The following is a 12,147-nucleotide window of genomic DNA, read 5'->3' as shown; positions in this document are numbered from 1 at the left end:
GTTACACATGTACACACACACACACACACACACACTTTGTCAAGCACAAGACGAAGCTTGAAAAAGTTTAGTGGTATGCCAATAGGCTAGTCCCAGGACTAAGAGGCATGAGTTACGAGGACAGGCTGCGAGAAATGCACCTCATGACACTGGAAGACAGAAGAGTAAGAGAAGACATGATCACTACCTACAAAATTCTCAGAGCAATTGATAGGGTACATAAAGATAAACTGTTTAACACGGGTGGTAGGCGAACAAGGGGACACAGGTGGAAACTTAGTACCCAAATGAGCCACTGGGATGTTAGAAAGAACTTTTTCAGTGTCAGAGTAGTTAATAGATGGAATGCATTAGGCAGTGATGTGGTGGAGGCTGACTCCATACACAGTTTCAAATGCAGATATGATAGAGCCCAGTAGGCTCAGGAATCTGTACATCAGTTGATTGCCAGTTGAGAGGTGGGACCAAAGAGCCAGAGCTTAACCCCCCGCAACCACAACTAGGTGAGTATACACACAAACACACACACGTACACACACACACACAGACACAAACATACACACACTAATGCCTCTATTCACCTTGCAGTAAATAGGAACCTGAAAGTCAGGAAGCTGCTAAAGGCTGCATCTTGGGGATGTGTGAGTGTGTTAGATAAAAATATATGTTGTTTAGATATGATGGAGGAAAAGAGGCCGAGAGTTGGTACATTAGACGACCGACGCTTAGAAAGGCGGGGTCCAAGAGCTAACAGCTAAATCTTGGAAATAATAAATTAAAATATTTAATACACCCACATACATGTTTCACATTATTTTGGCTGAGGGCACACTGAGGGCTGATGGCCCCGTCGACGGGGCAGGAAGTCGGCGGTTGATCAAAGGCCTCCCACATCCTCCACATACCTGAGGATTATTCCGGCTTAATTTTAAACGGAAGTAATGTCTTGGCATTTACGGCTTCAGCGGGTGGGTGGGTCCGTGGGTTTATTACACTATGAGTGAAAACAATCGCCTATTCTCTATTTTATATTGCCGCTTGTAGAGCTAGAAGCTGTTGCCTCTTGTGTGCGTTGCACAAGGGGATTAATATCTGGATTAATATCTTTCAATATTTCCAGTATTTTTTAAGGTAAAATACCGAAGATACTGCTATTGGACACCGCTTAATTGACAATGTCTCAACAACGCAGGCTAAAGATGTGCGTGGCTCCTGCTATTGCAATGATGCTCATTTGTTTTTCAATGATGGGCCTTAGTTGCCCCCTCTCTAACTTACGGTTCTAAATACCACTTCTCCATCTTCCGCAAACATTTCCCCTCATACATCTCCCCCCTTTCCTCCTGTCCCCCCTGTCCCCCTTGTCCATCTTTGTCCCCCTGTCCATCTTTGTCCCATGTCCCTCACTTTGTCCCCTTGCCCACATTTTCTGTCCTCTGTCCCAGATCCCTTTTCCCCTCTCTGTCCCCTGTCCCCCTCTCTGTCCCCTGTCCCCCTCTCTGTCCCCCCTGTCCCCCCTTTCCATCTCTCTGTCCCCCTGTCCCTCTCTATCCCATTGTCCCTCTCTCTGTCCCCCCTGTCTCTCTCTGTCCCCCTGTTCTTCTCTGTCCTCCTGTTCCTCTCTATGTCCCCCTGTCACTCTCTGTCCCCCTGTTCCTCTATGTCCCCCTGTCCATCTCTCTGTCCCCTGTACCTCTCTGTCCCCCTGCCCACTCTTTCTGTCCGCTGTCCATCATCTGTCCCCCTCCCTTTCCTCCAGTCCCCCTATCCATCTCTGTCCCCTTGTCCCTGTCTCTCTTCCCCTGTCCCTATCTCTGCCCCCTGTCCCTCTCTCTGTCACCCTTTCTGTCCCCCTGTCCGCCCTTTCTGTCCCTCTGTTCCTGTCCTTCTCTGTCTGTCCCTGTCCCTCCCTCTGTCCCCCTGCCCACTCTTTCTATCCCCTGTCTCTCCTCTGTCCCCTCTCTCTTGGTCTCCTGCCCCCCTCTCCTCCCTCTGTCCCCCGGTCCCCCTCTCTGACCCTGTCCCTCTGTCTCTGTCCCTCTGTTCCTGTCCCTCTGTCTCTGTCTATGTCCCCCTCTCTGTCCCTGTCTCCCTCCCTGTCCCACTGCTCCCCCTCTGTTCCCCCGTCCCTCCTCTGGTCCTGTCCGTCTGTCCCTGTCCCTCTGTCTTCGCCTCTCCTCGTTTCTGACATTCTCTGTGTCAGCCTATCTCTCTGTCTCTTTCCTCGCTCTATCTCTGTCATTCTCTCACTGACTTTGCATATCCTTATCTATACGTCTCTGTGTCTAACATTCTCTCCCTGACTCTGTCTATATCTATTTCAATGTCTCGATCTTCATCTCTCTCTCTCTCTCTCTCTCTCTCTCTCTCTCTCTCTCTCTCTCTCTCTCTCTCTCTCTCTCTCTCTCTCTCTCTCTCTCTCTCTCTCTCTCTCTCTCTCTCTCCCTCTCTCTCTCTCTCTCTCTCTCTCTCTCTCTCTCTCTCTCTCTCTCTCTCTCTCTCTCCTCTCTCTCTCTCTCTCTCTCTCTCTCTCTCTCTCTCTCTCTCTCTCTCTCTCTCTCTCTCTCTCTCTCTCTCTCTCTCTCTCTCTCTCTCCTCTCTCTCTCTCTCTCTCTCTCTCTCTCTCTCTCTCTCTCTCTCTCTCTCTCTCTCTCTCTCTCTCTCTCTCTCTCTCTCTCTCTCTCTCTCTCTCTCTCTCTCTCTCTCTCTCTCTCTCTCTCTCTCTCTCTCTCTCTCTCTCTCTCTCTCTCTCTCTCTCTCTCTCTCTCTCTCTCTCTCTCTCTCTCTCTCTCTCTCTCTCTCTCTCTCTCTCTCTCTCTCTCTCTCTCTCTCTCTCTCTCTCTCTCTCTCTCTCTCTCTCTCTCTCTCTCTCTCTCTCTCTCTCTCTCTCTCCCTCTCTCCCTCTCTCTCTCTCTCTCTCTCTCTCTCTCTCTCTCTCTCTCTCTCTCTCTCTCTCTCTCTCTCTCTCTCTCTCTCTCTCTCTCTCTCTCTCTCTCTCTCTCTCTCTCTCTCTACATACATACATACATACATACATACATACATACATACATACATACATACATACATACATTTATTTAACACATGTGGTACACGCACAAGGGGACACAGGTGGAAGCTGAGTACCCAAATGAGCCACAGAGAGATTATAGAAAGAACTTTTCAGTGTCAGAGTAGTTAATAAATGGAATGCTTTAGGCAGTAATGTGGTGGAAGCTGATTCCATACACAGTTTCAAGTGTACATATGACAGAGCCCAGTAGGCTCAGGAATCTGTACATCAGTTGATTGACGGTTGAGAGGCGGGACCAAAGAGCCAAAGTTCAACCCTTGCAACCACAACTAGGTTAGTACATACATACATACATAAGATATAAAACAGTGGAGGATTCCCAGGTAGAACAATCAACCACAATGCCCATTACCCCTTTACCCTGATGTCCTTAACTACACAACTATACAAGAGTCATTAACACGTGTAATGGCTGATCCCCCATCACGATAGCATAAAGACCAATTGCTTGACCCGCAGTCTGTCTTGCTCCTCAAATAATTTTCGGGTTAACATGAAAACGTCTCTCGAGTTTATCTTTCTAATGTTGTTTTCCCATCTTTCATTTTATCAGCTTAGTTCCTTTATTATGCCCCAATTACTCATCCCTTGAGCGGTAGTTAAACTGAACCCAAATTTAAAAAAAGTTCCTTTTGCTAAGCAAGCTGCAGTCTTGATAAGTCAGATATATTGTTTGTTAACACATTTCTCAACAATGAACAGTCAGTTTTATCAAGCTAACATATCCTAACACAACGAGTGAGAGTATTAACTGGTCTAATTATTTTATTAGACCAGTATATATTATTAGATTATACTGGTATATATATATATATATATATATATATATATATATATATATATATATATATATATATATATATATATATATATATATATATATGTATATGTATATATATACATATATATATATATATATATATATATATATATATATATATATATATATATATATATATATATATATATATATATATGTATGTATGAGTGTGTATGTACATGTGTATACAACATTAATAATTTTGTAACTAGCGTCAAACATTGTTATTTGCTTAGCTAAATGAACGTATGAATCTATCTATAAGTCCACCAATCTTTGTAAAAATTTCTTGTATGTATGTACCTTACCTAAATAAACATTTATTAATTTATTATTTATATTTAGGATTCATCAACTGCCAAAGATATTCACATGCCAGTATAATTCTGGCGAGAGAGAGGTTTGGGAAAAGCCGTTATACCAACTAGTCAGCAATAAGGGTGATATTTGTGGGGCACAGGCACGCTCGGCCTGGCCCATTAACCCCCAACTGACACTATAACCACAGAGAATACTGTATTTATTTATTTATATACAAGAAATATATACATTGGGGTTAACAGAGAATATAGAAATGAAGTTGAATTTACATTCTAAAAGCCACTAGCACGCATAGCGTTTCGGGCAAGTCCTTAAACTAACAGAAAATTTTAGATAAATTAACAAAAAAAATTGACAAAAAATGTTTACAGGTACATTGAAGAAAATTTTGACACAAAAGCAGATTAGAATAATACACAATAAAGAAATAAGGATTACTAGGTACATGAGGACTGGCCATTGTACTATATAGACCTGAAAAAGTGTAACTTAGCGACAACAAGAAAATATTGAATCACAAGACCACCGACGACCATTCCCTTACCCTGCCATAAACACTGAAATTTGACACCCTACCTCTGGAGCCACCCTGACCACAGGTCCACCAACTACATTTCCCTCCCTCCAACTCTGCCTCCACTTACATTGTACACACACATATTGTATACCACGCAAGTGTGGACTAGTGTGTAAATCTTACTGATACCACACTTAACCTTTATTCTTTCTCAATGTGTTGTATAAAAGGATCTGATTATACCGTTTCATTTCCAACTCCTTTTCTTGGAAGAATGCCACATATGATCGTACACACACACAAGGTATACTAGGTGAGTACTCACACACAAGATATTCTAGGTGAGTATACACACACAAGATAGTCTAGGTGAGTATACACACACCGCAACATATACTAGGTTAGTACACCCAGAAACAAGATATACTAGGTGAATAAACACACACAAGGTATACTAGGTGAGTACTAGTTGAGTACTTACACACAAGATATTCTAGGTGAGACTAGGTGAGTATACACACACACGCAACATATACTAGGTTAGTACACCCAGAAACAAGATATACTAGGTGAATAAACACACACAAGGTATACTAGGTGAGTACTAGTTGAGTACTTACACACAAGATATTCTAGGTGAGACTAGGTGAGTATACACACACAAGATAGTCTAGGTGAGTATACACACACACACAACATATACTAGGTTAGTACACCCAGAAACAAGATATACTAGGTGAATACACACACACAAGGTATACTAGGTGAGTACTAGTTGAGTACTTACACAAGATATTCTAGGTGAGACTAGGTGAGTATACACACACACGCAACATATACTAGGTTAGTACACCCAGAAACAAGATATACTAGGTGAATACACACACACAAGGTATACTAGGTGAGTACTAGTTGAGTACTTACACACAAGATATTCTAGGTGAGACTAGGTGAGTATACACACACAAGATAGGGGCATTTCTAGAGCATTTCCTTGCGAACAAATTGATACCAAAATTAATTAAGGTCAGCAGACCGAAAAAGAGTATAAACTTTTCAGTATTGCGAGCGCACATGTCCACATTTCAATGCCCCCCTTCCCAGGGCTGGGGGTGCCGGAGTGCGCAATAAACAACACACATCCGGCGGCTGCTTGTCGAACGCGGAAGTGGAGCCTATATAGGCCATTTGTCATGATAATTAGTGATGGCTCTTATTTTGATTATGGGTCCGTAATAAAATGAAGTCTTTTTTCTTAATTTATATTACCATGCTGGTAGAATACACTTCTTGATGATGAATATGGAGTACACATGAAATACCACACATATAGGATGAGTATGGATTACACAAGAAACTATTTATTTATTTATTTATATATATATTCAATAAGTTACATTGGGTTTATGAAAGTACATAACATGATGTGTTTACAATCTTTTAAAGCCACTAGTTTGCTTTACAAGGCAAACCAGTGGCTTTATAAACTAGTGGTGGATAAGTTCGGAAACCTGTGTCACCATATGGGACTGGTTGTTAATGAAGACAAAACTAAGTTTGAATGTAGAAGTCGGAGGCCCATTATATTGAAAATAAACGGTAAAAATATAGAGTGTGTTAATATATATAAATATTTAGGCATATATGTTGGATATACCCATGAGAGTTTGGAAGCTGAGATGAACAGACTGTTGGGTCAATGTCGAAAGAGATTACAACCTCTGAAGGCCTTGGCATGCTGTGGAAAGGGAGTGGGAGTCCCTGTGCTACGAATGATATACTTGAGTACTGTAAGATCTCTTATTGATTATGCTGCACCTGTTATTTCTTGTTTTAGTAAAGGTAGGATGGGCAAGTTGGAGAAGGTACAAAATGAAGCCATGAGAATTATCTTAGGATGCCCAAGAAATGCTATGATTGAGAAAATGAGGATGGAGTTGAATCTGCAGAGTATTGGGGATAGAATTGCAGAGATAAATGTAGCTTCTGCCATTAGATTAATGAGAGGTGGGGGACCTAATGAATTGGTCCTCTCAGTTCAAAAGGTGGGAAGTACTGAACAATGTATGATGAAGAAAAGAGCATATATGAATACCTTATGTTCTAATGTTATTAAGTATGATGTTATTACAGAGTGTATTGCTGTGTCCAAGAGAAAATTCACACCACCATGGGAGGATTGTAATGTAGATGTAGTAATTACTCCCTTGCAAAAGAAAAAAAGTATGTATGAAATAGGAGAGCTGAGGGCAACATATGATTGTATAATTAGAAAATTGCCTACAGAAAACACTCTACTACATGTATATTGTCATGGGTCAGTAGCTAGGGATGGGAAGGCAGGATGTATATTGTGATGGGTCAGTAGCTAGGGATGGGAAGGCAGGATGTATATGTTCTTAACATTCTGAAACCTATATTGTTTGCTGATGATACTACACTCATCTACTCCAACCCCAACCCACATACACTAAATACTGTAATGTTGTTAATAATGAACTAAAAAAAGTCCACTTATGGATGTTAACCAACAAACTAACACTTAACATAGAAAAGACCTACTACATCTTATTTGGAAGCAAATCTACAAATGCAATTCAGCTTCAGATGACAATGTAAACATTAGCAATAACAATGATGGAAAGTTTCTTGGTCTATTCTTAGACAAGAGACTCAACTTCAGTACCCACATACAACACATAACTAAGAAAGTCTCTAAAACAGTTGGTATACTCTCCAAAATCAGTTATTATGTACCTAACCCTGCTCTCATCTCTCTATATTATACACTAATCTATCCCTATCTCAACTATGGTATCTGTGCATGGGGTTCAACCACTGCAAACCATCTCAAGTCCATCATCACCCAGCAAAAATCTGCTATCAGAATAATATCAAATTCTGCTTTCAGACAACACTCAGCCCCCTTGTTTAACTCCCTAAACATGCTAAACATAATCTCACTCCATAAATTCTCTTGTGTCAACTACATTTACAAAACCCTGTTCTTAAATGCAAATCCTGCTCTGAAACTCTTCCTGGACAGATGTAATAGGATCCATTATCACCACACCAGAAATAAATATCTCTTTGATATCCCCAGAGTTAAACTTGTATAAATAAATAAATAAATAAATAAATATGTTTATTCAGGTAAGGTACATACATACAAGTAATGTTACATTAATGGATCGATATATAGATAGAGCTAGTACATACAATGCCTAAAGCCACTATTACGCAACGCGTTTCGGGCAGGAAAAACATTAATATCTAGAACTTAATACTAATTGAGCATAAAGAATAAAATGTGTTGAGAACAAATACAAATAAAGATAAAAAAAAGGGGGAACATGACTGAAAAAGCAGCACAAATACAATAGGTTGACAAACAGTGTCGATTAAAAAAAAAAAAAAATAACAGAGATGGGTTGACAATAGAGGGGTAAGGTAGGTTAGTGAATTTATTAGGTAGTGTTTAGTTTTTATCTTAAACTGGTTGAGAGAGGTACAGTCTTTAACATGGTTGGGAAGATCATTCCACATTCTGGGTCCCTTGATTTGTAGAGCATTTCTAGTTTGATTAAGTCGTACTCTTGGAATATCAAAACTGTATTTATTTCTGGTGTGGTGCTCATGGGTTCTGTTACAACCTTCAATGAAGCTTTTGAGCTTATATGTATGTATTTGTAATGTATGTATGTAAACAATGTATTTATTATCATTTATCAATTCTGATAGAAATTACCTACTTAAAATTATCTGTTAGATTAAGGACCTGCCTGAAACGCTGCGCATACTAGTGGCTTTACAAGATTGTAAATACTGTACTATTCAATGTATTCTCACAAACCCAATGTACCTACTTGTATATATATAAATAAAATAAAATAAAATATTGTGATGGGTCAGTAGCTAGGGATGGGAAGGCAGGATGAAGTATGCCAAACTGAATTCGTGCGCCCCTTGAGGGACTTGAAGTAGAGGGATAGGGATCACAGGATAAGTATGGGTTGCACAAGCTACTGGTAACAGGATGAGTATGGGTTGCACAATTAATTACTACAAAGTGGTTGAGTATGGGGTGCACGTAAATGAAGACTCCCAAGAAGCAAATCAGAGATCAGCCCAAGCTTCATCTTGAGGCAAAGCTCAATGCCTTAAGCCATATTGATGCTCTGTCCACAGAGCATTCTCTCTCTCAAATCATAATAGTACACTAATGGTTCCCTACACCACCCCTCAGGTGCAGCTGCAGCAGGCTTGGGTGACATGATGACTATGGGGTGCACAATAAACTAACACTCACAGAATGAGTATGGGCTGCACAATAAGCTACCTCTCACAAGATTAGTAATAAAGAAACATTAATTTTTTGGGTAGGGTGACTGAAACTCATCCTGGGGTAAAAATGTTTATTTAAATTTATTATAGTTAAATGAATTTAGTAAATTATTCCATATATTGTATTATAAGTGAATTGACACTAAACTATAAATGATACTAATAAGGTTTTAAAAATGAGAAACAGTAAAAATCCTTCATGTAAGATATGGAAGTTGAAAAGTAAATTAACTGTAAACTAAATTATAAACTGTAGACATAATATAAAGTATTATAAGTAAAATACCTATAAACTACCAAATAATAAGGTGTAAGGAACCATTTCTATTGTTTGTCCTTTTTTACCTGTTTCCTCAGGTATTTTAAAATTCCCATTCCGTTGTTACTACACTGTTTTCCTGGTGTAGTTCCCTGTGGTTCAAATTTTACTACTTGAACTTCTTGCTGTTTCTGAATGATTGATAATGGTAGCCCTTGTTGCACCTGCGGAACTTTTTGTAAATGTTCCACCTGCGGAACTTTTTGTACTTGTTGAATTTCTTGCACCTGCGGTACTTTTTGGACTTGATGCACCTGCTGCACTTGTAGGTCGTCATGATTTTTTTCCAGGTCATTATCGCTATCACCTTCTGATCCTAATGTAAGTTTATCTGCATCAAGCTTCCTTGTGCGTGCTGGAAAAAAAAATAAAAATAAAAAATAAAAAATTTCGAAATGGAAGATCCTGTGTAACAAATTTAATCAGTTACTATGATCGAGCCGCAGAAATTTTACAGGAAAGAGATGGTTGGGTTGACTGCATCTATCTGGACCTAAAAAGGCATTCAACAGAATTCCACATAAGAGTTTGTTCTGGAAACTGGAACATATTGGAGGGGTGACAGGTAAGCTTCTAACATGGATTAAAAAATTTCAAACTGATAGAAAAATGAGGGCAGTAATCAGAGGCAATGTATTGGACTGGAGAAATGTCACGAGTGGAGTACCACAGGGTTTAGTTCTGGCATTCATGGATAAATAATAAATAAATTGTTCATGATTTTTTTAGACAAAAGCTAGAATATGCAGCAGTTGTATGGTGCCCATATCTTAAGAAGTACATGTACAAACTTGAAATGATACAAAGACATCATGGGTGTCATAGGGGCCCCAGCACACTGGTTTGCTAAAGGGCCCTTAATGCTGTCGAGACCTTATGGGCCCTTGGACCCATTACGTTAAGACATAGTGCTGTATTGGGCCACACACTTTTTGCCATATACATCAACGACAGAAATGATTGAATTGAAATTATATATATATATATATATATATATATATATATATATATATATATATATATATATATATATATATATATATATATATATATATATATATATGTATATATATATATGAGAGAAAATAATAGGTGGTGATATATTTATATATTATGTGAACTACTTACACAAAAAGAAGTTAGTGGTGAAGATCTTCTTGTCCTCTTCTTGTATTACGTTTTTTGGTAGGATACCATGTGTCACCCGTGCTGGTCCTTTCTTGTAATAGATAACGATTGATTCATACCCACAGCCACGCAGATATGTTAGCTGAAAAGCAAATAATATTTAAACAATAACACTATCTGGGAAAATGCAACAAAATAAATGTTTGAAGCATAGCTGGGCATGTACAATAGAACCCATAATAGAATCACAATACCAGAAATAAATATCTTTGATATCCCCAGAGTCAAAGTTATTCTGTGTAAATACTCTATGCAAATAAAGGGACCTTGTCTATGGAACTCACTCGCTAACAAATTTAAAAACTGTCCAACTTCTGCCGTTTTAAAAAATAAAACCAAAAAGTACCTAATTTTATCTTGATAGTTTCCTAACTAGTGCATTAAACTCGCACTGTATCTTATGAAATCCAATGCCAGAATATATGTGCCTAAACCATACAACTTTTCCATTGTAATCATTGCTATCACCTTATATCATGACTGTTATATTGAATGCATATCTTACTATATTATACCTTGAAATATTCCTCAAATTATGCTACAATTTATATGTTGATAACCCTCAAATTTTACTTTAATGTACATAGTAATCTTTGTGATACTTTCTTACAATGTACCAGCCAATTTTTTCCATTTTTGCTTTAAATTGCCTATTTAAAATTATATGTTAGATTAAGGACCTGCCCAAAACACTATGTGTGCTAGTGGCTTTACAAGAATGTAAAAACATCAATGCTATGTACTCTCATAATCCCAGTGTGCTATCTTGTATATAAATAAATAAACAAATAGTATGTAAGTACTGTACAGTATTATTCATGTTGATTCTATACCTTATCAAGCAAGTTCAGCATAAGAAGAATACAAATGAATACAACAGATGTAGACAAACTTCAATACCTGATTTTCAATCCTTCGTAGAACCCGGCTTGCTGTATTTCGTTCTAAAGCCTTCTTGCCTTTAAGTAGAAAACGGGCTTCCTCTTCTTTCTTCATTAATTCTCTACTGTTTCGGAAGTCACACTGGCAGAACTTGCAAACATTGCTTCGGACATGCACACATTGTTTGCAGTTTGTGCATCTCCTCAAGAATTTTCCCTGAAGAGGTGAAGGAAATAATTTCTAATAAAATACTTATATTCAAATGACCTATGCTGCAAAAATTATAAGTTAAATTGTTGTTAAAATGTACTACAGTAATTAAATATATTATTTAAATTATGAAATAATCTACATTAACACTAGTGAGAGCAATGTTAAAAATTTTAGGACTGCATCTGGAAATAACTTTAATTTTGGATGTGATTAACCATGCTGTAACTCGTATAACAAAACTGAGAGGAGTTGCATCCAACAGCCTGATTGACCAGGCTGTTAATTTCAAGCGAATACTATATTATTGGAAGAAAAAAAAAATTATATATATATATATATATATATATATATATATATATATATATATATATATATATATATATATATATATATAATCAATATTGTAACTTTTTTTGTGTAATGACGTTTTCAAATAAAGTTAGATAAATATACACACATACCAAAAGAAT

At 38.1% G+C, this 12,147-nt stretch overlaps 1 protein-coding gene across 1 annotated transcript; it reads right to left on the bottom strand.

Moving 5' to 3' along the window:
* Positions 1 to 9,146: 9,146 nt before the first annotated feature.
* LOC138350369 (uncharacterized) lies at positions 9,147 to 11,682 on the bottom strand. The gene is made up of 3 exons (XM_069300995.1): positions 11,483 to 11,682; positions 10,523 to 10,664; positions 9,147 to 9,749 (listed from the first exon to the last, which is right to left on the bottom strand). The coding sequence occupies exons 1-3, from the start codon at positions 11,576 to 11,578 to the stop codon at positions 9,400 to 9,402; spliced, it is 588 nt and encodes a 195-aa protein (XP_069157096.1). The 5' UTR covers positions 11,579 to 11,682; the 3' UTR covers positions 9,147 to 9,399.
* Between the last annotated feature and the right edge of the window lie 465 nt (positions 11,683 to 12,147).

Source organism: Procambarus clarkii, chromosome 45 (genome assembly GCF_040958095.1).
Source record: "Procambarus clarkii isolate CNS0578487 chromosome 45, FALCON_Pclarkii_2.0, whole genome shotgun sequence".
Lineage (NCBI taxonomy): Eukaryota > Metazoa > Arthropoda > Malacostraca > Decapoda > Cambaridae > Procambarus > Procambarus clarkii.
This window is presented reverse-complemented; position numbering and strand designations above follow the sequence as displayed.

What these genes read in the sequence shown, in the direction of transcription:
- LOC138350369 (XM_069300995.1), bottom strand. Translation starts at nt 11,578, where the DNA reads ATGAAGAAAGAAGAGGAAGCCCGTTTTCTACTTAAAGGCAAGAAGGCT. An exon ending in TACGAAGGATTGAAAATCAG is followed by an intron (nt 10,665 to 11,482) that starts GTATTGAAGTTT and finishes TTTGCTTTTCAG; the next exon opens with CTAACATATCTGCGTGGCTG. An exon ending in CACCACTAACTTCTTTTTGT is followed by an intron (nt 9,750 to 10,522) that starts GTAAGTAGTTCA and finishes TTTTTTTTCCAG; the next exon opens with CACGCACAAGGAAGCTTGAT.